The sequence below is a fragment of the Sylvia atricapilla genome, chromosome 6, assembly GCF_009819655.1.
Source record: "Sylvia atricapilla isolate bSylAtr1 chromosome 6, bSylAtr1.pri, whole genome shotgun sequence".
Classification (NCBI taxonomy): Eukaryota; Metazoa; Chordata; class Aves; order Passeriformes; family Sylviidae; genus Sylvia; species Sylvia atricapilla.
The window spans coordinates 59,700,800-59,722,722 of NC_089145.1; the positions used below are offsets into that span (position 1 = coordinate 59,700,800).

Here is a 21,923-nt window from a genome sequence, read left to right on the forward strand (position 1 = left end):
AGATGTGGCGGATGACTATAATAGAATTGGTTCTTCATTATATGCTTTAGGAACGCAGGACTCCACAGATATATGCAAGTAAGATGTTGTTAATAACCTATGGGATAATTTGCTGTGTAGCAGTCTTAATGGTGACCTGCTGAGATTGATAGCTCTTGTTAGGAGAAAGCTAGAATTTATTACAGCTGTATTAAGACATTTTCTTCTCTAGTATTTCATTTCTTTAGCAGGCTGCATTTAACACTTTTGTTTTAATATTCATCTGTAAAAGAATGCCTATTTCTACAGTCTGTTGAAAATTGCACAGTTGAGATGAAAAAGTCTTCACCAAGTGAGGAAAAACCCACAATTCTTTCACCGTTTTTTAAAAAATGTTACAAATGCTTTGACATATGCAGCCAGCACAGGTCTCAGTCTGTGGGTTTTTTTGAAGTGTAACAACATCTTGAAAAATAGTTCTGCTGTTCTGGCAAGTTTACTGCTCTTAGGAAAACAAAGGAATCTACAAAGATCCCCAAAACTTTAGAAGGGTGTCTCTACATACAGATGTTTGTCTTTCCATCTTTCAGTGATTTGCTTGAAGATGATGTCTGGTGTATCTGACAATAAAACTTAGTTAACTAGCTGAAAGATGTCAGTGCTTGTCCACACACAGGCATTGTTAGTTAGTGTGATGTTGGTGTCAGTGTGAGGACAGGGAGGACAAGAATATGAAAGATAACTTTCTAACTTACCTGAATTGCAGTGATTTACTTCCAGATGTGGTGATAGGTTATATACCAGATACTTTGATGATAGTATTGGTATTTGTTGTAGCCCATTAAGGTGTGTCAGAAATCAATCTGTCTTCTGCCAGAACAGTATGATTTGACTGCAATTCAGTCTGCTGTAAGACTGAAGCCTTGTACTGTCTCCTGCAGTGGAGATGTTGCCACACTGTTGCTCAGCATCCCTGAATTCCAAGTAGAAGGTATTTAATGTTTACTGTGTAAGGAAAAGAACATTCATAATTATGTAAAGGACACTTGATAACAGTGTAAGACATTGACCAGAGTGCTGGTGTTTGGGGTTTAATTCACAGAAGCATAAAGAATCCTTGAGGAGCTGAGCAATTATTCTTCACTTAAAAATATCCATCTGTATTTGCTTTGTTCATCCTTTGCCTTTCTTACATTGCACACATTTGAAGTTTGAAACCAGTATATTCTCTGAGTTCTGTAAATTATAATTGTAAGCAATATGCCTTTGCAATCTTTATTGCCAGACACAGACTATTGTGTGAGCTCTAGAAAGTAATCAGACTGTTCAAAACAATGTTGTGATATGAGCTGTTTCCTCTGCACAGGTTTTTTCTGAAGGTGTCGGAGTTATTTGACAAAACAAGGGTATGTACTATGAAACTGTCATCGTGTGTCAACAAGGCACTAACATGTGGATTAATATGGGTGCTTCTAGATGGGGTGTTTAAGCAATGTGTAGTATGGAATGTGAAAGTGTAAGATTTCAGTCATGTGTTCTGTAAAATGAACCTTAGACTCTTCAGTCTACTGAACATTTCTAGGCAGTCTACTGTAATACCCTTGTAAAGCTGCTGTTCCTCTAAAATGCATAAAGATCTTCCATACTTGTTACTGAGAATCACAGAACTTGTTATGGATAAAAGAAATGAAGAAATGGAATCCTTAATTTAAAAAAAAAAAAAAAAAAAAAAAAAAAAAAAAAAAAAAAAAAAAGTTGGTCATGCTGCTTTTTTTTCTGGAGCCAAGATCTGTTCCTGCAATTATTTGGCTCAAAAGTAATGTTGCTTATGCTTGTAATCAGTTTTTCAAATATCTTCTCTTTTGCCTTACTTGTTTGGCTTGGTAGAGAGAAGATTTGTTGATTTCCTGATGTATCAGGAAAATTTTCAAATGACAAATGTGTGCATTTCCTAAACTGACAATTGTATCTGCATAAACAGATTTTTCTTTAAAGGAAATTAACAGAATTGCTTTGACTCAAAATGTTGCATTTCAGAAATAATTTTTTGAAATTAAGGTTTAAAAATGCACTTGCAGACTCTATTTCTAATGTGTTTAAAATGCAAGCAAATTAGTGTATTAATTTTTTAGACCATTTAGTGCATGCAGTTACACAATTAGTCTGCAAAGGTGCCTTAAAAATTTGTTTTCCTTTGATTTCAACAACAACATAAAACTGCTTGTGCAACTCAGTTTCTCTACATTTTTTGTAGCATATGATAAATATTATTGCTCTTGAGGAAAAAAGCAGTTTTTAATATAGAAAGCCTCTTGTCAATTACTGCTTGCAGAGTAGCTTATTCTTTACATTTTAATACAAAATCCTAATACTTCTTCTCATTTTGCAGCTTTAAGTATCCTGTCATTAATGCTTGATCTTAGTTTTTCAAAAAGACCATCTGTTGTGTACTGTATATTTTACATTGAATTTGTATTATACAAATGAATACCCAAAGTCTGGATGTTTTTAAGTTGATACATTTTCTTACTGTTTTTTTTTTTTTAATTTGTTTGGTGGTGGTGTTTTGTTTTTCCAGAAAATAGAGGCTCGGGTATCTGCTGATGAAGATCTTAAACTTTCTGATCTTCTGAAATACTACCTTAGGGAATCTCAAGCTGCTAAGGTGAATTTATGGGGTTTTGTTTGGTGAAATTAATGGGGCTTTTTAACATTAAAAAAAAACGAGAGAAAGTGACCCACAGGATCATCAACTCACAATATAGACAGATTAAAATGCTGCCACCTCTAGCCTGCAGTTTTCCCCTCAGCTGTAGAACCTGTCTGTGTTGAATATAAGGAGTTAACAAAGCAGTTTCTGATGTGGGACTGTGTGGAAATGAGTGAGCCACTTGTCAAGGCCAAATCATGCAGTAACTAGAAACAGTGGAAGGGCTCTTTGTCTGTTTGCAGTGTGTTTGGTGCTTGTAATTGCAAGCAATTCTGCTTTTCTTTAAATATTAAAATTGGGTGTTCCATATAACCTGCTAGTGCTGATGCAAAAACACATGGGCTGAATTTGATGCTCTGTGCTTACAGAAAATTTCGTTCTTACTTTTGTTTGATGTTAGATGATTAAACAACATCACAGAATGAGCAAGCATTTGACACAAAATGTCTTTAGTTAGAAGATCACGAACTGTTGCACAAAAAATGCTACTCCTGTATCTTGGGCTCTGTATGTGTTTCAGATGCATAATCTAAATGTAGTTTGTTTCTAATTTAAGAAGCTGTGAAATTTCCCATGGTTGGCCTTCTTTGGCTCTTTGGAGTTTCATCTAAGCCATCTGTTCCTAGCTCTGTCAGACATGAGGGAGACCAAGTAGTCTTATGTTGTGGATCTGATCTGGTATGGACATTCTTGTGACTTGCAGGATGAAGTAAAGTGAATGCAATTAGTTTAGCAAGAACTGAAATACAGTAAGAAGGACTAAAATTTAATTTTTTTATTCTTGGAATATAATAAAATCCTTGGGTAGAGTCTTATAAACTCCATACAACCTTTTTTTTTTTTCAATAGGATCTCCTATATAGAAGATCTAGGTCACTAGTGGATTATGAAAATGCTAATAAGGCATTGGATAAAGCAAGAGCAAAAAATAAAGACGTGCTGCAAGCTGAAACTACTCAGCAAATATGCTGTCAGAAATTTGAGAAAATTTCTGAATCAGCAAAACAAGGTATTTGGGTGGTCCTCGATCCTATGTTACTACATATTTATAAATATTTTAGTATGTTATTATTGAGAATTAATGTAATTAATGAGAATAGATTTTTGTACTGTTTCCTAAGCAGGAATATGATCTTTAAATTACTATTTATTTGTTTTAGAAAGTTCAAATTAAATTTTTCTTTGGCTTCTCATAGCTCCGATAGGTAGAGCAAAGTCTAGCTGCAAATTACTTGTTAAGCTTTGTTTTTTCCACAAAAATGAGCTAGGACACAAACCAATAACTGTTAGCAGTAATACCAAACAAATATTTTCGTGTTGTTAAAATTCCTCTTTTGGTTTTATGCTTTCTGCTGTGAAGGCACCAGTCTGTCACAGATATGATACTATATTAGAGAAGGGAGAAATAATGAAATGAGATTTCACTGAATTACAGAGTTAAAGTAGAAAAGGAACCTTATTTACATGTCATTTTTCTTCTGGAAACTTACTTTTTTAGGTTAATACTTCAGTGAGTTAGTAGGTATCTGACTCATCACTTTATGGCAGATCTGTTCAAGGTTTAAACACCATGCTCTCCTGTTTTTATCACTGAAAAGTTGTTTGAGTCTGTAAATCCGGTTAATGATTCCTATAAATGAGACAATGGAGAATGAGTGATCCTGTTAGCCACAAAGGTATATACAGAAGGCATACTGTTGTTCATCCTAGTTTTAGTTTTAATATATTCCCTGAAGACTTTCTCAAGTATCAGCCTTGAAAGAACAGCTGGAGTAAGAGAAATAAAAGCATCCACTTGGCAGTCTTTTTTCAAAAGAGCTTTGTGTCCACAAAAGGTTACCCAGGGGTGAGGAACTGCAGTGGTGGTTTACTTTCTTCTATTGAGTCACAGTATTTTTGAGCCCAGAATGTGCTGAGATTAAACGTGATGTTTTTCTTTTTTCCCTTTACCTCTTCCATCCTGAAGGAATGTCTGTTAATACCTGAGGTCACTAGCAGGGATGCTGTTAATGAGTCCATTTTTATTTTCTATAGAACTGATAGACTTTAAGACAAGAAGAGTTGCAGCGTTCAGAAAAAATCTGGTGGAACTAGCAGAACTGGAATTAAAGCATGCTAAGGTAACTGTGATCCTTTTGGGCCTATATTTCAAGTGATTTTGAATATTATGTGCTTGGTTAACCAAAGTGATGATACACACTTCACGTTCAGGAAGGTGAATTTTAAGTTAAGCATTGACCAGAAAGATGAGCTTTCTTTAATAACAGAGAAAATGAAGTATAGGTGAAGTGTCTCTGAGAGATTGGTATGCTTGAGGTGCCTTTGGAAAACTCATATCCTGGAAGACAATTTTGCCCTCAGTTTTATATTTATTTGGCTGTTTGATATTTGCAGCTGCAGAATTTGAAAACACTACTTATTTTTAAATCTTCATTTCACAATTTCACTTTGAGATAGGAAGCAGTTTCTGCTGTTAGCCAGATTTTGGTACTTGGTGTATAGGATATTAAGCATGAGATCACACTGGCCTGTCTGGTATGATATGTATGCTTTTTGAACCTTTTTGCCTTTAAACCATTAACAAAAGAGGCATGCTGCAGATAGCTTTTTCAGCAAAATAAATTTTTGTGGGAAAAGAACTTTAAGAGACCTGTATTGTCCTTAAATTTCACAGTGTATTTTTGATGACTACAAGAGTCTCTTATTTGTACAGTCTTATACCTGGAGGCAGTTTCTTTTAAAAATCAGTTCTTTAGCATTTCTCTTCAAATCTGAAACTGCATTGGTTAGAAAGCTGTGAATTAACTCAGAATATATCTGTTGAAAGGACTGGTTAAGAGGTGTATTGCTGCTTTAAACCCTTTTCAGTAGTGTTGATGGTGTCATTCTTCATTCTGCTAAACCCATTGCTTGTAAAACCAATGTACTGTAAAAAGGGTTGTTTGGGGGACTTTTTAAAAAATATCTTTGTAGGTGTAAGTTCAGCTTAATGAGATATTTATGTATTGCTGGTAAAGCAATCAGTAATGTATGGAACACATGATTCCTTTTTCAGATGAACAGTCTTCCTTGGACAGTTTTTATTGATTTGCCATATTGTGCTTTAGTAAGGGAATGCTTTGGTCCTGCTTCAGTCACTGACTCTTCATCATCTCTTGTGACTGACTCTTGCTGAAGTCTCCACATGCCTTGAAGTGGAATGCTTAGACAATGTCTCTGTCTTCTAAACAGTCCTTAAAGAATCACTTCTTTTAACTATGCAAGTCACAATGTTGGTGTAATATTCTCTTGAATTTTGACAGCTGATAACTGTGGAATGCAAGGGGAAGATGCTTAATTCCTGTAGCTTTCAATTTGATATGTGCTTCCTGTGTATGCCTGGAAGTGCTTGAGGATTTTTAGCTTTAGTTTGTTACCACAGCTTGTGTTTAACATGCATTTCTTTGAATAGTCTGTGACTTACCTTGTGTTAGTAAATTTGCTAACAAGGAGTCCATGATGCTGTAATAGATGCTTTGAATTGTAGTTCTGCTTTGGAAGATGAATTCTTTTTGCTGATCCTTTTCACCTGCTTCATAATGGAGCACAACATTCACTGGACAGTTTTGAGTCTTTAAAGCTTTACAATAATAAAAGGTCATTTTGACTAAGAATGATAAATCTTGAAACATTAGCAGATACTGTAACCTGTTGAATGAAAGGATGTGTCATTTCTCACTAGGTTTGAAAGTTCTCTTTTTCAGTGCCAGTTTCATATTTAAAACAAGCTAAGCTACTACAGATGGATCAGTTTGGTTGCTGTGTTTTTCTTTCTGTGAATTCTGGGTTTGATTATTGCAGCATTTACAAGTACAGTAGATTGTATTTTTCAACATTATATAATGAAGAATGTTCTTATTAATGCAATCACCTTCTCTAAGGTTATGACTTCTCTATTTGAAGAGAGTCTTTTGGATAGGTTTTTATTAGTTTGTATGGAGTATTGAAGGATGAAATGGTTTGGTGGATGCTTTCTAGGTTATTTCCATAAAAGGAAGAAAGAAGATATTAAAAGACATGTTTGTTGGGGGTTTTTCTGATGTAATACTGTGCCCTGATGTGGGAAGAGCAATGCTAAAGGAATATGACTGAAATGCAAGTCATGAACAATGTTCCTATTTCAAGGACTAGATAGCCCTGGTTTTGACTGGGATAAGCTGGGCTGTTTCTAGACACCAAATTCCTCTTGAAGTACAGCTAGAAGAGGACTAGTAGAAGCATAAAAGAAAGCTACATTTTTCATGTAGGCAGTCAATTAATTGCATCAGATCAAAAGCCTGCCTGCTTCCAGGTTCTTGGCAGAATACTTTGCCTGATGCTGGCAGTTTCTGTGCTTTTGCACCTACTGGAGGCAGGCATGTGAAGTTTTAGTAGCAACAAAATGGCAATTGCTTGGTCAGTGGGGTGTGGAGCACAGCACTGACAAACTTTGCAACATGACCTGTTACCCAAGTTTGTTTGCTTCCAGCAAAAATGCCAGGTAGGGAAGAGGTGTGGGAATGAGGGATACCCACTGCCACAGCCTTTTGCCAGAAGTCTTCTGTTATGGGTTTTCTTTCTCAGTAGTGAGTGCCTCCAGACTAGATGCCATCTGTTTCTGAATCAGTCTAGCCATGTGTCTTCTGGACTTGGAGGTACCTCACACCAAAATCATGGAGGTGAAATATGATGTATCAGTGGGTGCTGAACTCACCTGAGAGGCTCTTTTGGAGGAGTTCAGACACAGTGAAGGCTGCTGCTTGAGTTGCTGTTACAGTTGCTTCCTCTGTTTGGAAATAAAAGCACAAATCCCAAAATACAGAGGTTGCTGCACAGAAGAAGTCCAGAAGAGTGAGCAAAGCATTGAGAGAAGGTTCTGAGGCACAGCTTGCATTTTGTGAGCTATACCTGCCTGTACCTGTAAAAGACTTGAGGGCCATAGGGAAATAAACTCAGTAAACGAAGGACACTGTATACACAAATTCTAAGTAAACCCTCTCTGCCCAGTTATATTCATATTACTTCCCTCTATCATACTTCTTGGAAGTATTGTAAATACTCTCTTATCCTTCTGAATTACAACTCAGGACTTCTGAAAAAGCTAAAAATCAGACTGTGGATTGAGTTTGTGTTATGCTGATGAAAGGGCAGGCTGCTGCCAGGAAGGATGATGATGCAAGACTCTTCCTTACCCTTATGTTGGCACAATTATGTGTACAGCTGCACAGTAAGAAGGTGCAGAAGGTTGCTCTGGGTTTTCCTAAGCTTTACTTTGTTTTGTTTTCACAACATCCCTTGTATCAAAACACGCAGTTTTGGCTGGGAGGGTCTGGCAGTAAAAGATAGCTGCCACCTTAGCAGCAGCTTGTACCCTAGATTTATTTAGAAACCTGCCAAACTGAAGCTTGAGATTATCATTGGTGAGTTACCTGCTCTAAACATAGTGATGTTTCTTTTTGTGGCCATTCTGGCTGATTATCTCCCTAGGTAGTACTTAGCTTCTGTTTTGCTAGCTCTGTGTTTCTTCATGACTTAATGCAGCTGTAGCTAATGTAAGACCTGAGTAAGTGTTTGGCCGTTTTGGTGCAAAAGCTGCATTTGGTGTACTGTTCAGTATTTTAAATGGTTGGATTTTGAGATATTCCTGTGTTGGACTTCATGTTCAGAAAGAGAAGTCTGATAGCTGGTGAAGCTGCTAAGGTTATAATTGTATACTTAGAACATTCATAGCCTTGGGTGCACATTTAGAGTCTTTTGACATGTGAATTGCAACTGAGTAAGACAGCCAATTCCTTTACATAAATAAACAGAAATGTATATTTTCCACAAATACTAATATATACACTCTTGCCTCTCTGGGTTTTTTGGAAAAAGAATTTCTTGTGTTACTAGCAACAGATGTCTGTTTAGAACTGACAGAAAAAGGAAGTAAGCAAAATGCAGTGCTAAGGGATTTGCTAAAATGTTTTGTCAGTAATTCTTTCTTTCCTGAAAAGGATGTTTCTGTCACTGTGGTTCTCACAATAATTTGAATAACTGCAGCTTAGGAGCGTGAGCTGGCAAGAAACACTTTCCTGAATCTGAATGTTTTGGATTTTATCTAACTGTGATGATTCAAGTATGTCAGATACTGCAGCCACAAGAAGTAATGGCTCACAGCTTTTATCGTCCTTGATTTATTATAATTTAAATAAGGTGGTTCTTGTGAACTTTGTAAATTTGATCTAATGAAAATGAATTATGTGCCTATTTGGAAAATTTTAGTAGACTGGCTGGCTTAGTCTGGAAATGACTGAGGTGTAAAGGATGTTGTGATGGTTTAACCTCAGCTGGCAACTCAGAAAAGTGAGAAAACTCCTGGGAGTTAAAGAGTTTAACAGGGAAAGCAAAATCCATGCACACAAACAAAGCTAAACAAGGACTTTATTCACTGCTTCCCATGGGCAGGCAGGTGTTCAGCTATTTCCAGGAGAGCAGAGCCCCATCATGTGTGACAGTGACTTGTGAAGACAACAGTCTGAATGCCCCCCTCTTCCTTCTTATTTCCCCCACCTTATACACTGAGCACGATGTCATATGGCCTGGAATATCCCTTTGGTCACTTGGGGTCAGCTGTCCTGGCTGTGTCCCCTCCCAACTCTCATGCACCCCCAGCCACTTTTCCAGTGTGCCAGTACAAGAAGCAGAAAAGGCAGAGTAAGAGCTGCTTGCCAATAATGATGTCATCTCTATGTTATCAATACCATTTTCAGCACAAATCCAAAACACACACCCATAGTAGCCCCTGAGAAGAAAATTAACTCTACCCCAGCCAAAACCAGCACAGATGTCTTGGTGACATTTTTCTTTTTAGAGTGCTACACAGTGGTCTGTAAATTACAAATATACTTCATTCTTCTGTAATAAGATGGCCAAAAGATTATTGTCACACTTTAGTTGCAGGTAAGGTGTGCAGTCCATAAGTGTATTTAAGATTGAATTCCATTTGAAGACTGAAGACTTCAGACTGAAGTATTCCTTTCAATTCATTAGTTCATTACAGTCAATAATCAGCTTTTCAGTAACAAAGACCTTAAATTTTTGAATCCTGTACACCACAAAGATGTGCCCCCACACACACAAGTCCCCATGCATCTTGCTTACACAGAACTTGTTCATATCACCAAATAACAAACCTAAAAAATAGCTTGTGACTGTCCTCTGCCACTACAGACATAAAGAGACAAAAAAGCTGTTGGAGCTGTAACTGAAATTGCAGCCTTCTGGATAAGACTGAGAAGGATTTAGTAGGCACAACTGGGAACCTGCTTTCAGTCTTTTAAATCAGTTAATTGCTTAATCTGGATTATAAGAACCTGAAGGGAGCATCAAATTATGATTTACCTTTTGGGGCTCAGGAATGAATGTCTTGTTTATCTATCACAAGTCTCTTGTAGTGCTTTTTACTGAAAAAGTAATTACAAATTCTTAAGGACTTCTGTGTATTGTTTATAAAAGGCATGCAAATCACAGATAGTTACATGCTTTTGTGTGTCTGAAGTTTTCTTTACGTGTTTCTTTTTTGATCCAAAAAAAGTTTTAGAAGTCAGCAGTTTCTTCCATGTTCATAGCTGGGCATTCAGACTTCTTTGTTCCTGCATTTTATCTGAACCTGATAGGAATTACTCTTAACACTGTCAACAGCTCAACATTTTTTTCTTACATAGATGTGGGAACAAATGTAGTACAGGTATTTCATAGCAAATAGCTAGTAGTTGAAAGTGATATAAAAATAAATGAATGCACATACGAATACTGGGTTCTTTTGGTGGGTTTTTTTTTTCCTGCAAAGTAAATTCTGGCTTGTCAATCACATTTGCTTAATTCACAAGGGTATCAGTTCTCTAAATTCATTCAGATACCTGAAAATCAGTCTATATATTTTTATGGTACAGCCAGAATGCTTTAAATAAGATTAAAAACTGTGTTTGGAAAGAAGGCCAGAGCTTGGCTTAGAGTTAAGATGAGTTAATGTTGTGATAATCCCTTCTGTAGCTCCAGCTGTAATGGCTAAACCCAAATTGATGGTTAAATCACCTGGCTAAGCATGCAAATCAGTCTGCTGTCTTTCTCACACTGTCTTTCTTTCTCCTCCTTGAACAAATCTCGCAGCTCCAATGGCTGCTATAAGCAAGGAGATCCCAAGTGCTATGAGTTGTTTAATATCTGTTGATGAATACAGTATTCAGTGTGACACATGAATACTTACACTTTGGGAATCTCACTCTAGAGACAGAGCAATGGCCCTGCTATATAAAATATTTTAAACTTTGCAACTGTGAATTTCATTGCTAAGAGAGTGCTTTGCAGTGAGTGGTTTTTGTGGCCAGATTAGACCTCTAAGAAGAAACATGGAAAGGTATTAAGTGCTTATTTTTGAATCTCAAATTTATTTCTGTGACACTATAGTCAAAAAAACTTTTAATACAAAAGTTACACATATTTTTCCATAAGTTTAAAACCTGTCTCTTCCTTTTTAACGGTGTCGTTGCTTTTTAAAAAACATTGTTCTGTCACAAGCTTAAAAGAAAGAAGACAAATGTGGTGACATTTTTTCTTTATTTTTTACAGGGTAACTTACAGCTTCTTCAGAGCTGCCTGGCAGTGTTAAATGGTGACACATAAGCTACGTTCCATCCTCCCACTAACAAGGGCTGCCCTCCTCTGGATTTTGTTTCCATGACTTTAAATAGGCATTTACAGTTCCCTGGAGAAAACTTTTGACAAAAGTGCACATGAGCAAGCTTCTTCTTTCAAAAGAATTAAAACACCTGAAAGTAGCTCCAGACTATATGAGCCGCATACTTGTTATACATACATATTCATGTTTATTTAATCATTATACGCTTTCATTGTTCAGAAACCAAATGCTCGGGTTTTGTGAAAATAGCCAATATAATAATGTTCATGTTATGAATACTATGATACGGCTGCAATCTTATTTACCTTTGTAAGTAATTTCTGAAGATCACCATTTGAAACACATTGTTCAAATGGCCTAAGTATTACCATTAGATATTTGAATATTGTTACTATAATGGCATTGTATACACGGTCTTAGTTTTTTTTTTTTTCCATGTACTTCTATCAAAAAACTTATCTTTTTTTTCAATTGTGAACATTTCTTAGAAATTTTGGAGAACTTTGTGTAACCTTTATAACTATGATTTAAAAAGAAAAGCAGATGCATTAGTATGTTTGCCTTAACTTGTAGACTAATCCAATTATTGTAAAATAAACCATGAAATCAGTGATTTTTCTAAAATGACGCAGACACTATCATCTATAAGCTTAGTATTTTCTAGTAAATTAGTTTTTTTGGTTTTTTTTTCTCTATTCATCGTGTAAAAACCACTGACTAAGTATTGGATTGGTCTGACACTACTCGCCCAGTACTTTTTCACTTGCATTCTCAGGTTTTATCCGTTTGTCTGTGACTTTCCTATCCAGTGTACTTAAATTGTTTTGAGCTTGGTGGCTGACTCTGCAATTTCTTTGGCAGAAATAAGTTTGAGAGAACTTCCTGGCTTTCTTCCAAGAAAGGGGAAATAAAGTAGAACAGAGTTCAGAAGGTGCATAAGATACCAGTGAAAAGTAATACTGCCCCACTGTGACACAGATAAAATGTTTTGTTCCAGGAAAATAGTGAAGGTGACCCCTGTAAAAGAATGCGTGAAAAGAATCTCATTCTGCTAACTGGACTCTTAAGTCTTAAAGCTTTGAATCCACTATTGTTAGTTGTATTGATTGGTCTCCCTCCCTTGAATTATGACCCTTTCCCAAGAGGTGCTGCTATGCTGTATAATTTCACAAATGTCATAAAATTAGGCTTTACTTGATGAACTGCTCTTCACAGTGCTTTATAAGCAACACATGCTGTTTGTGGACCTTCAGTGGAGCAGTGAGGTTTGGGTGAACGGTACAGAAATGCAGGTCAGTGTCAATGTCTCTGTGGTCACACATGCCCTGTACTGCCGCACCGAGGAGTGCGGTTTGTTTTTGTTTTTCTCAGATAGGGTGAATTGCACAGTGTATATACTTACCCTGCCGCCTTGCACATCCAAACATTGCCAAGGCAGAGAAGTTTGCATTGTGCTTTCGTTCGTGTACCCATCAGCTCAGGCTTCGATGACCAGTGCTCGGTGGGTTTTGGCCACTTAACCCAGTACGGGGAGTATCCCCAGCAATGCCTACTACACCAATACTGTGCTGTTCATCTTCTAGATATAACAGTATAATTCCTAAGGAACTCATCTATAAATACACTACAAGGGACAACCATGACAATGTATATATATAGTTAACGATACTGTAAATATTTTAAGTAGGATGTGGGAACAGTTTTTAGATTAGTCCTCGCTGTTGAGTGTTACCAGCTCATTAAATTTTTTCCAAGCCTCTTGGTATTGGGTGTGTCTCTTAAAAGCTCTAACTCTGGCTCGGTAATTCCGGAAAACAGTGCTTAAGACGTGACCCGGGGACTTGCAATTCGAAGGAGAAAAGGGAGAAGATCCGCGTCAAACTCCTCGCTGCGGCCGGGGCCTGGAGCGGCCGGGCCGCGGGGGCGGGGCCTCCCGACAGGGGGCGGGGCATCCGAGGGGCGGGGCCTGGCCACCGGAAGTCGCCCTGACGCGGCCGGAAGGGGCGGGGCCGGGCCGGGCCTGGCTGTGGCGGTGGCTGAGGTGCCGCCATGAGCCGCCTGCGGGAGGAGGACGATCCCTACGTGGTGGAGGAGCCCAGCGACGAGGAGCGAGCGCTCAGCAGGTGCCTGGAGCTGCCGGCCGGGGGTGGGCTCGGGCCCCCGCCCGGCGTGTGCTGGCCCGGGCGCGCAGCGTCGCCGGCGGTGCCGGGCCTTGGGCGCCGGGGCTCCGGGCCGGGCTGCCCGCGGAGTGCGGGAGGATCGGCCTCCCGTCAGCCGTGGCGATTCCCTTGAAAGCGGCGCGTTTATGTTTGTGACCGCACAGCTCCCTGCGCGCAGCCAGAGCTGCGGGGGCAGTGTGACAGGCCGCACGCAGTCCGCTGAAGCCCCGTTACGTTTAAACCAGTTTTAATACCCTATAGCTAATAAAGTGTTTTAATATGCACATTACCCATAAACTCAGGAATAAGCGCTTTCCAGTGCACCCACGCCATTCAGATGTTCGTTGTCCAAGTGACTGTGTCCACGTTTTAGCTTCTTTGTAATAATTAGGTGTGTCCCACTCAAATGTTTGTAGCTCAGAGGATGAGGTGGATGTGCTCCTACACGGCACTCCTGACCAGAAGCGGAAGCTGATACGGGAGTGCCTGACAGGGGAGAGCGAGTCTTCCAGCGATGATGAATTCCAAAAGGAGATGGAAGCAGAACTGAACACCACCATGAAGACTATGGAAGGCAAATGGACATCACCTGAAATGGGTAAATCGCATTTAACATCTGCTTGCATATGAAATCATGAATTATGTTACAGTGGCCAAATCATCTTTAGGTTTTGGTTGTGTAGTTAAGAATATGCAGTAATATTTACATTGCCACATTTATAAAGCACAGAATAGGAATTTTGGTGCAGTGGCTGTGACTGGCAGTTCATTTAGGTCTTTTTTGAACTTCTGTGGCCCTGAAATTTTGGGGGACTTTTCTTAGTGAATTTTACTGTAATCAAAGTTTGTGAAACAGTGTGCCACACCTGTATTTCTTTCACATGACTAAAGAGGTCTGGTGTGTATTATGTAGGGCAGAGGCAGGCAGGTTTGATGTGGTGCCCTCTGTCTAAAGGGAGTGTTGGGAGAAACTTTCCTTCAAATGGTACCCGAAGTTCATCTTTGCAGGAGAGGGAGCAGCTTTGCTCTGAGAATGCCTGTAAATGAAGTAACACAAGTGATGTGAGTGATAAGGGTGTGGGAATAAACTGGAAGAGCTGTTATTAACAAACTTAATATCACCTGTAGGTACTTCCTCAAGTACTGGGCTCACTGGATCTTCCAGCACGTCAAAATACTATGATGACATTTACTTTGATTCTGATTCAGAGGATGAAGATAAAAAAGGTAAATGACAGAGGCAAGAAAATGGCATCTTGATAGTACCACTCACCTCTCAGATCCTGTAAAATCCTCTGAGGGGGTCTAGAGGCTGTTTTTGAAGGCAGTATTTTTGAGGGGAATTACCAGCCTGTATCAGCTCAGTGTAGTTCCTGCAGTTTTATGATGTATCCCAGTGTAGTGCTTTGGGGTCATGCACTTGGAGGAGAGACGAGCCAGGTGTTTAAGTTTCAGTTTAAATTTATTCCAAGGATGGAAAACAAAAACTGGAAATTGTGTATTTTGATAGTTTGTATCTGACAGATGCAACATGTTCTTGCACAATTTTTTCCAGATACACAGGATGTCCGGAGAAACAGAAAACATCTTCAGCGGCGGATTCTCTCCAACGATGAGCTGCTGTATGACCCAGAAGAAGACAGTAGGGACCAAGAGTGGGTAGATTCACAGAGGAGAGGGTAAGCAACCCTAAATATTTGAATTGTAAGATGCTTAACATCAACTGAAAGTTTTAAATAAAAATGGTAAATGCAAAGAAAAAGCAAACGCCATCAAATCCATGCAGTGAAAATATTTTTATATATAAACTTAAAGCATAAGAAACTTAAAAGCCTGTAAAGTAGTTTAGGTGTATGTAATAGAAGTTGAGTCTTCAAAACTATACAAAACTTTAAAAATTTTAAACTCAAGATTTCCAAATTCTCTAAGTTTTGTCTGTAGATCTCATCTAAACAACCATGCTGTGAATTAAAATGTTGAAGATAATTTGACTGCTGATTAATAGTTATTCCTGATAAATACTAGTGTTTCTAGTTTTGGAAGACTTTAAATTTAGCAAGCCATAAAATGTTCAGAGAAAACAGGAAAAATACAAAGCTACTTTAAGGGGGGTTTTTTGAAGGCTGGAGTAGAAAAATGGTTGTTACAGCAGAAGTAAAATTTCCCAGTTAAATCTTTTGAATAAGATAATGAATGTTGCCTGCAGAGATTGCACTTGTCAGAGGAGAGCATTATTTGGCACAAATTCTCATGCCAGATGTATTTGTCTCACCAAATGAAAATACTCTGTAAATCAAAATACACTGGTATGTGTCTCCCCCTCATCTTCTCATTTATGTTGAGTTAATGCAAAAAGTGTCCAGAAGGAGCTAAGTATTAATTGGTGTATTTTAATGCAGAGAAAGATTTGACACTGAACTGATGTGACCAACAGCAAGGACATTTAATTTCCCTTTTTTGTCTCCTCTTCCTCCTCACTGGAATTGGTAGGTACCGTAACCAGAGAAGAGCACCACAGCAGCAGCAAGCCAAACCTGCAGCTGTTCCAAACAGTGATGCTGTTCTCAACTGCCCTGCCTGCATGACAACGTTATGCCTGGACTGCCAGAGGTAACAACAGTGAACAACAAGGGGGGGGTGGTCCTTCTGTAGTTTCCTTTTTTTGATCGTTGGTATTGTTAATATGTTCAGTTTGATCTATGGATTTTTATCAGCTCCGTCTTGCAGGGTGGCCCTAATAAAGAGAAGGCAGGTAGATGTCAGTCAGATTTAGGGTTGGATGCTGGTTTGTAAGAATGACAGTCAGTTTAACCTGCATTGTGGAGATGTGGAATAGGGTAGAACATTAGCAGAGTGGAGAAGGTAAACAAAATAAAAAAAAAATAAATTGTGGAGACTCAACAAACATTTCAGGCAGATTCAGGATTTTAGAGATACATATCTATATATTTTTGGCTTGATGTTTAGCAGCATAGAACTATTCCAGGTTTTGTCTAAAAATGCCTTGTTAAAGGAGGATTAAGCAAAATAAAGATAATAGTGTATTCTTGCTTGGTTTGAGTCTTAGCAGTTACAGTTTTGAGTGTAGTTACATTTAAAAGTGCCAGGAAGGTATTTAGGTGAGAATCCACAGTGTGTTTTGCCATTCTTCAGTATCTGACTGCCCAGTAAGTGCTGCTAACATGTGCTACAGAAAGGACTGTAGAACTGGCAGTAAAGTAGAAAGAAAGCTACTGAAATGAGGAATAAAATACCTGTCATTTATTGAGTATTTTTGGTGATTGAGGATGAAATTCCACAGCAGCCTAAAATCATCTTAAGTACTGGGTCTTGTTTTTCTCTGTTTTTGCTTTGCTGGCTCTGGTACTCCTTGACCTTTTTCTATAGTTAAGTATTTCTGTTTGCTACGCTGACAAAAAACTCCGTATTTTTATTGTCAGACTGGTCTTTCCTGGATTTTATCCCCTGAAATAGCTCAGCACAGTGTCATACAAGCAATAAGCCAGCAGAATTCAAGATTTGACTTCTACAGCCACTGTTGTGTTCATTAAGGCTGCTGTAAAATTGCAGCCTGAGGGACATTGTGTTAAACTGAACTACAGTACTGAATTTTGCTACATACTCCAGATACACAGTTTTTAAGACTGATGACAGCTGAAATTTTGTTTTATGTTTTATTATAGACATGCTGCTTCCAGTGTGATATGTCAGTGATATTATTTATTAGTAAAGTATTTCAGACTTGCACAACATTTTAGGATGTCAGTGCCATGGTTGAGTCACTCACACTCACAGCTTCCTGATCTTTTGCCTATTATGAGCTGTATGTAGCAGTGCATAATGCTGCAGTATCAATACCACTGTACTCCAGGGTGTTTCCTTCAGCAACAGATAGTACTTTTTAAAAATGCCTTAAAGAAACAACAGATGGCTGCAATTCTATGTTTTTATTATTTTTGTAGCTGTGACTTCTGTTTATAAAATTCTTATTTATTTGGCTTTCAGCCCTTTGGCATGTTACTTCCTGTCTTTAATCCCACTTTCAGTGATGGTAACAGATTTCTTGGAAGCAGAGTTGTATGAATGGTATGACTTGTATTTTCTCCTTCTTTCCATAGACACGAATCTTACAAAACACAGTACAGAGCAATGTTTGTGATGAACTGCGTTGTTAACAAGGAGGAAATACTGAAATACAAAAAGAAGGTAAAGAGAAGAAGTAAGAAAATGAAGAACAGCAAAGAAATCGACTCTGTACAATCAAATCAAGAAGAAGAGGAAATATATCACCCAGTATTATGTACAGAATGCTCAACTGAAGTAGCAGTAATGGATAAAGATGAAGTTTTTCACTTCTTCAATGTTCTGGCCAGCCACTCCTAATGTGCAGGTGCAGGGGGAAGAAGTCCTCTGCTGTTTTCAAGAGTGTGGGAAGTGTACAGGCACAATCACCTTTTTTAAAATGTGGTCTTATAAATGTATGTTTTCATCTTGAGAACTTTATAATGGTTGGACTTTTTGCAAGGTTTATAAAAGGCATACAGTTAACTGCATGTATATGAGAGCAATATTCTCTCCCACCATCAGGCGGTTGTGTCATTGGAGATGAGGTGTTTTGTAAATACCATGTAAAATCTGTATATTACAGTCATTCCCTGTGTATATACTATCCATTCATTGTCTCAAGGCTTCTTGGAATAAATACTGCATAGTATCTGATTTTCCATACCTGCATCGGTTATATTTATAGTAAGGGATAAACAACATTCAGCCAGAATGTTTGATGTCATTAGGCTGATTTCTTGGTAGATTTGCACATGTGGTTTGTGTTACAGTTTTAGCCCAGCTGGCAACTAGACCACACAACTGTTTGCTCACTGCCCCCACCCCCTGCCCCAGTGGGGAAGAAAATTGGAACCTGCAAACCCATGGCAAGAGGAGCCCACAATAGAGCAGGTGTTCTGATAGAACTTGTGACTATTAGCAAGGACTGCACTCTGGAAAAATGACCCACATAGGAACAGTTGGGGAAGAACTGTTGCCTGTGGGATGGAGTCTTGTTAGAGAAGTTAGTGGAGTACTGTCTCCTGTCTCCCACAGAGAATTCAGAAGTCTCTGACTTCTCCTGGAGCAGTGGCAGGAACAATGGGTGATAAACTGACTATTCCCTATCTCCCTGCACTTCTGGTGTGGAAATAGAGGAAAGAAGGAGGAGAGAGCCCAAGAAGGAGGGAGAGTTTAGGGAAAGTGTTTTTAAGATTTATAGTACCTCTCATTATCCTGCTCTGATTTTGTTAGTAATAAATTCAGTTAATATCCCCAGTTTTGCCCATGATGGTATTTGGTGAGTGAGATCTCCCAATATTTAGCTCATAGACCTTTTTTTGTGTTTCCCCTGCCATTTGCAGAGGGGAGTGATAGAGCAGCTTTGGTGTCTGTCCAGCCAGAGTCAACCCCCCAGAACAACACAACTGCTCACCACCTGCTGACTGAGAGCCAGCTTGGCATTGAACAGGGATCCTCTGCCTTCCAGGTAACTCCCCCAGTTAATATACTGGATATGATGTTCTAGGGCGTGGAATACTCCTTTGGCCAATTCAGTTACTTGTACTGGCCCTGCTCCCTCACAGTTTTTTGTGGAGCTCCTCACTGGCAGAGCATGAGACACTGAAAAGTCCCTGACTTACCCTAAAATACCACTTAGTGTTTTGCCAGTGAGCAGGGTCAGAAACAGACACAGACACCAACCTAAGGAACAGTGCAATTTACTATAATGCAAAACTGCAAAGAATCACAAAAGGACAGGCTACACAATGCACATAATCCTTAGCAAAGAAGAAAAGGCTAAGATAAGCAATGCACCTAATTGTTCCTACGAAAGAATGCCTATAGTGATTAGGAAAGATACAGCACTAGGTACCCTAACACTTGCCCATCATCCCAGTCCTCAAACATCAGCTGTGGGGGGAAGCTGCCACAGCAAAGGACTGGAGAACCACGCCTGGGAATGGAACCCCAGTGGTGTGTCCTTGCAGGCCACGAGGCTCCCCTGACTTTGCTGTGACAGCAGCCCAGATTTTATACTGTTAAACAAACAAGCTGATAGAATTTCTAATTTCCTTCTTTTGGCTTTTCCCTAGAGCCTTACCAGGGCTCCAGGAGGAACTGAGGGAGTTGTCTTTGATCCTATACTCCCCTAATAAAGCCTTACTAGGTTTCTAGATACGTTTTGCCAATAAATAAAAACATATAAAACTACTTCACTAATGATTGAACATATACATAACATTTGGTTGGAATGTTCATTTAGAGGTTATCTTTGGCTCAGGGCCTGTTGTTAAGGCCTCAGTCAGGGCCTGTTGTTTGGGCTTTATTACTTAACTTAGCAACAACCAAAACACGGTGGTGTTTGTGAGAACATTATCCTCTGACTAAATCCAAGCTGCTATGAACTCCATCCCAGCCCAAACCAGGACACTCTGATAAAGAAGGAATCATCATGATATTTGGATTTTTGATCTCAAAAAATCGAAACTTTTCTTTATACAGAGTGGAAGATGAGCTTATATTGATTTTGCTGGCATGGACTGTTCTGCCACTGATCATGTAAATCAACATGCCTAGTAATTAGCCTAGTAATACAACTAAATGTTGTACATATAAATATGTATATGAAGAAAGTACTGGACTTTATTGTCCTTTCTCCTTATGATGACACATTTTAAGAATATATTTATAGTCAGATCTATTACCATAGAGCTAGTTCGTAATCTTTTTCTGTTTCTTTAGTACGTTTACAGCTTCTTTATGGAAGCACAAAGAGCTGCTGCTACTCGGTATTTATGTCTGTGAAGCCACTGTATTGTTCTGGATCTTTCCCTGTCTTCATCCAGGCATGTGCCCTAGAGGCAGATTCTTGTTTTTTATTAGTCATTAACATCTTTTATAGACTGATAGTTTTTAACTGTACCTTGAACAAGGGCCTGTCTGAAAAAAAAATGATCTCATCTGTGTGTTTTGTCTCGTAATAGTACTAGGAATAACTAGTTATATGTGCTTTAAGGAATTGTCAGAAATATTTGAATGTAGGAGGTAGAAACCTGAGTAACAGCTTTTGTGCTTTAGATTATAATAAAATCTTGTAACTCTTTGGTTACTTTTGTAGTCCCTGGTGTGGTATTTTACTGATCTAAACACACTCATTTTATGCTGTTACGTGAGATTAGGAAGAAATAAACATGCTGGTTCTTCCGTCAGGATTACATAAGAAAAACACTGAATTACTGTTTCCAAATCAGCAGAAACTTAAGCTCTGTTTGATGAAGTAGGGAACTGTTGATGCAACTGCTGAACACATGGTTGGTCACTATGATGTGCCTTCCTCTGCATATGAAACCTACAAACAAAATGGAGCTCTACTGGTTCTGAGGCGTGGGATACGTGCGAGACAAGATTTCAATCTCAGTTTTGCTACCTACATTCAGACTCATTAGTGAAGTATCTAACTTGCAGTATCACATAGCTGTGGGATCATGTGAAGTAGGATAAATTCTTACTCTGTGCCAGGAGCCAAGAGGTGTACACAGGAAATTTTGAATGTATGAAGAACTGGTTCTTGGTAGCAGTGCGGAGGAACACATGTAATAGGCATAATGGTCTGTGCTCTAGAGCAGGCTGGCCTTGATTTACCTCCCTTCACATTGCAGGTGAAACACAAAGGCTCTCTGTAGTGTCAGGTTAACGATGTTTGCATTGACCTGCTGGAAACATGAGCACGTGAAAATGTCCTTCAAGAGCTCAAGTGTCAGTGCAGGTGGTATCAGGACAAGCAATTACCTGATGACAATCCCTAAGCAGGAGTAGAATGGAGCTGGTGAAGGAGGGGAAACTATACAGAGGAATAATGTTCCATAAGGGGCTAACTAGCAAAAACCCTCTCCTGAGTATGCACCATACCAAAAAAGTGTAAGGGGCACCTATTTGGTGCGGGGTTAGGGCAGAGGTAGGAGATTTTGAAGCTGGCATGCCCCTAGGCATTACCTTTCCTCTCATCCCAGGTCCTTTCTTGCTGCTGCATTTTGCTTGCCTTACCACTTGAATTGCAGAGTGTCTCGTTAGGAATCATAGGAACAGAGAAGACTGGACTCGTTTGTCCCATGTGGATACTCTTCCTGCAGCTTTGAATGGGAGTAATGCTTTAGTTGTGCTGAATCCCTCACTTGTCCTTGAACTTTGGACACGTTCATACAGAAAGGCGCCTTTCATGATTACCACCGTTTACTCAAGCAGCAACATCAACACAGGACTCCTCCAGGAGCAATTGCAACAAGCAACAGCAGACTTGGATCGTGGCAACAGTTCCCGTGGGCAGGTATGT

General features: G+C 38.9%; 2 protein-coding genes across 2 annotated transcripts in view; both read left to right on the forward strand.

Moving 5' to 3' along the window:
- Window positions 1–11,941, forward strand: part of SNX6 (sorting nexin 6) — a 28,569-nt gene extending 16,628 nt beyond the window's left edge. The window contains exons 9-14 of the mRNA XM_066322125.1: window positions 3–78; window positions 1,346–1,385; window positions 2,558–2,644; window positions 3,539–3,698; window positions 4,724–4,809; window positions 11,318–11,941. Coding sequence (XP_066178222.1) covers window positions 3–78; window positions 1,346–1,385; window positions 2,558–2,644; window positions 3,539–3,698; window positions 4,724–4,809; window positions 11,318–11,371 — 503 coding nt within the window. The 3' untranslated portion in view covers window positions 11,372–11,941. The remainder of the gene's footprint in view (window positions 1–2; window positions 79–1,345; window positions 1,386–2,557; window positions 2,645–3,538; window positions 3,699–4,723; window positions 4,810–11,317) is intronic.
- Window positions 11,942–13,392: 1,451 nt separating this feature from the next.
- Window positions 13,393–18,265, forward strand: EAPP (E2F associated phosphoprotein). Its single transcript, XM_066322126.1, has 6 exons — window positions 13,393–13,510; window positions 13,963–14,144; window positions 14,675–14,773; window positions 15,102–15,225; window positions 16,037–16,156; window positions 17,665–18,265. Exons 1-6 carry the CDS (start codon window positions 13,437–13,439, stop codon window positions 17,927–17,929), a joined length of 864 nt encoding a protein of 287 aa, XP_066178223.1. The 5' UTR covers window positions 13,393–13,436; the 3' UTR covers window positions 17,930–18,265.
- The last annotated feature ends 3,658 nt before the right edge of the window (window positions 18,266–21,923 follow it).

What these genes read in the sequence shown, in the direction of transcription:
- EAPP (XM_066322126.1), top strand. Translation starts at nt 13,437, where the DNA reads ATGAGCCGCCTGCGGGAGGAGGACGATCCCTACGTGGTGGAGGAGCCC. An exon ending in AGAGGATGAAGATAAAAAAG is followed by an intron (nt 14,774 to 15,101) that starts GTAAATGACAGA and finishes AATTTTTTCCAG; the next exon opens with ATACACAGGATGTCCGGAGA. An exon ending in TTATGCCTGGACTGCCAGAG is followed by an intron (nt 16,157 to 17,664) that starts GTAACAACAGTG and finishes TTCTTTCCATAG; the next exon opens with ACACGAATCTTACAAAACAC.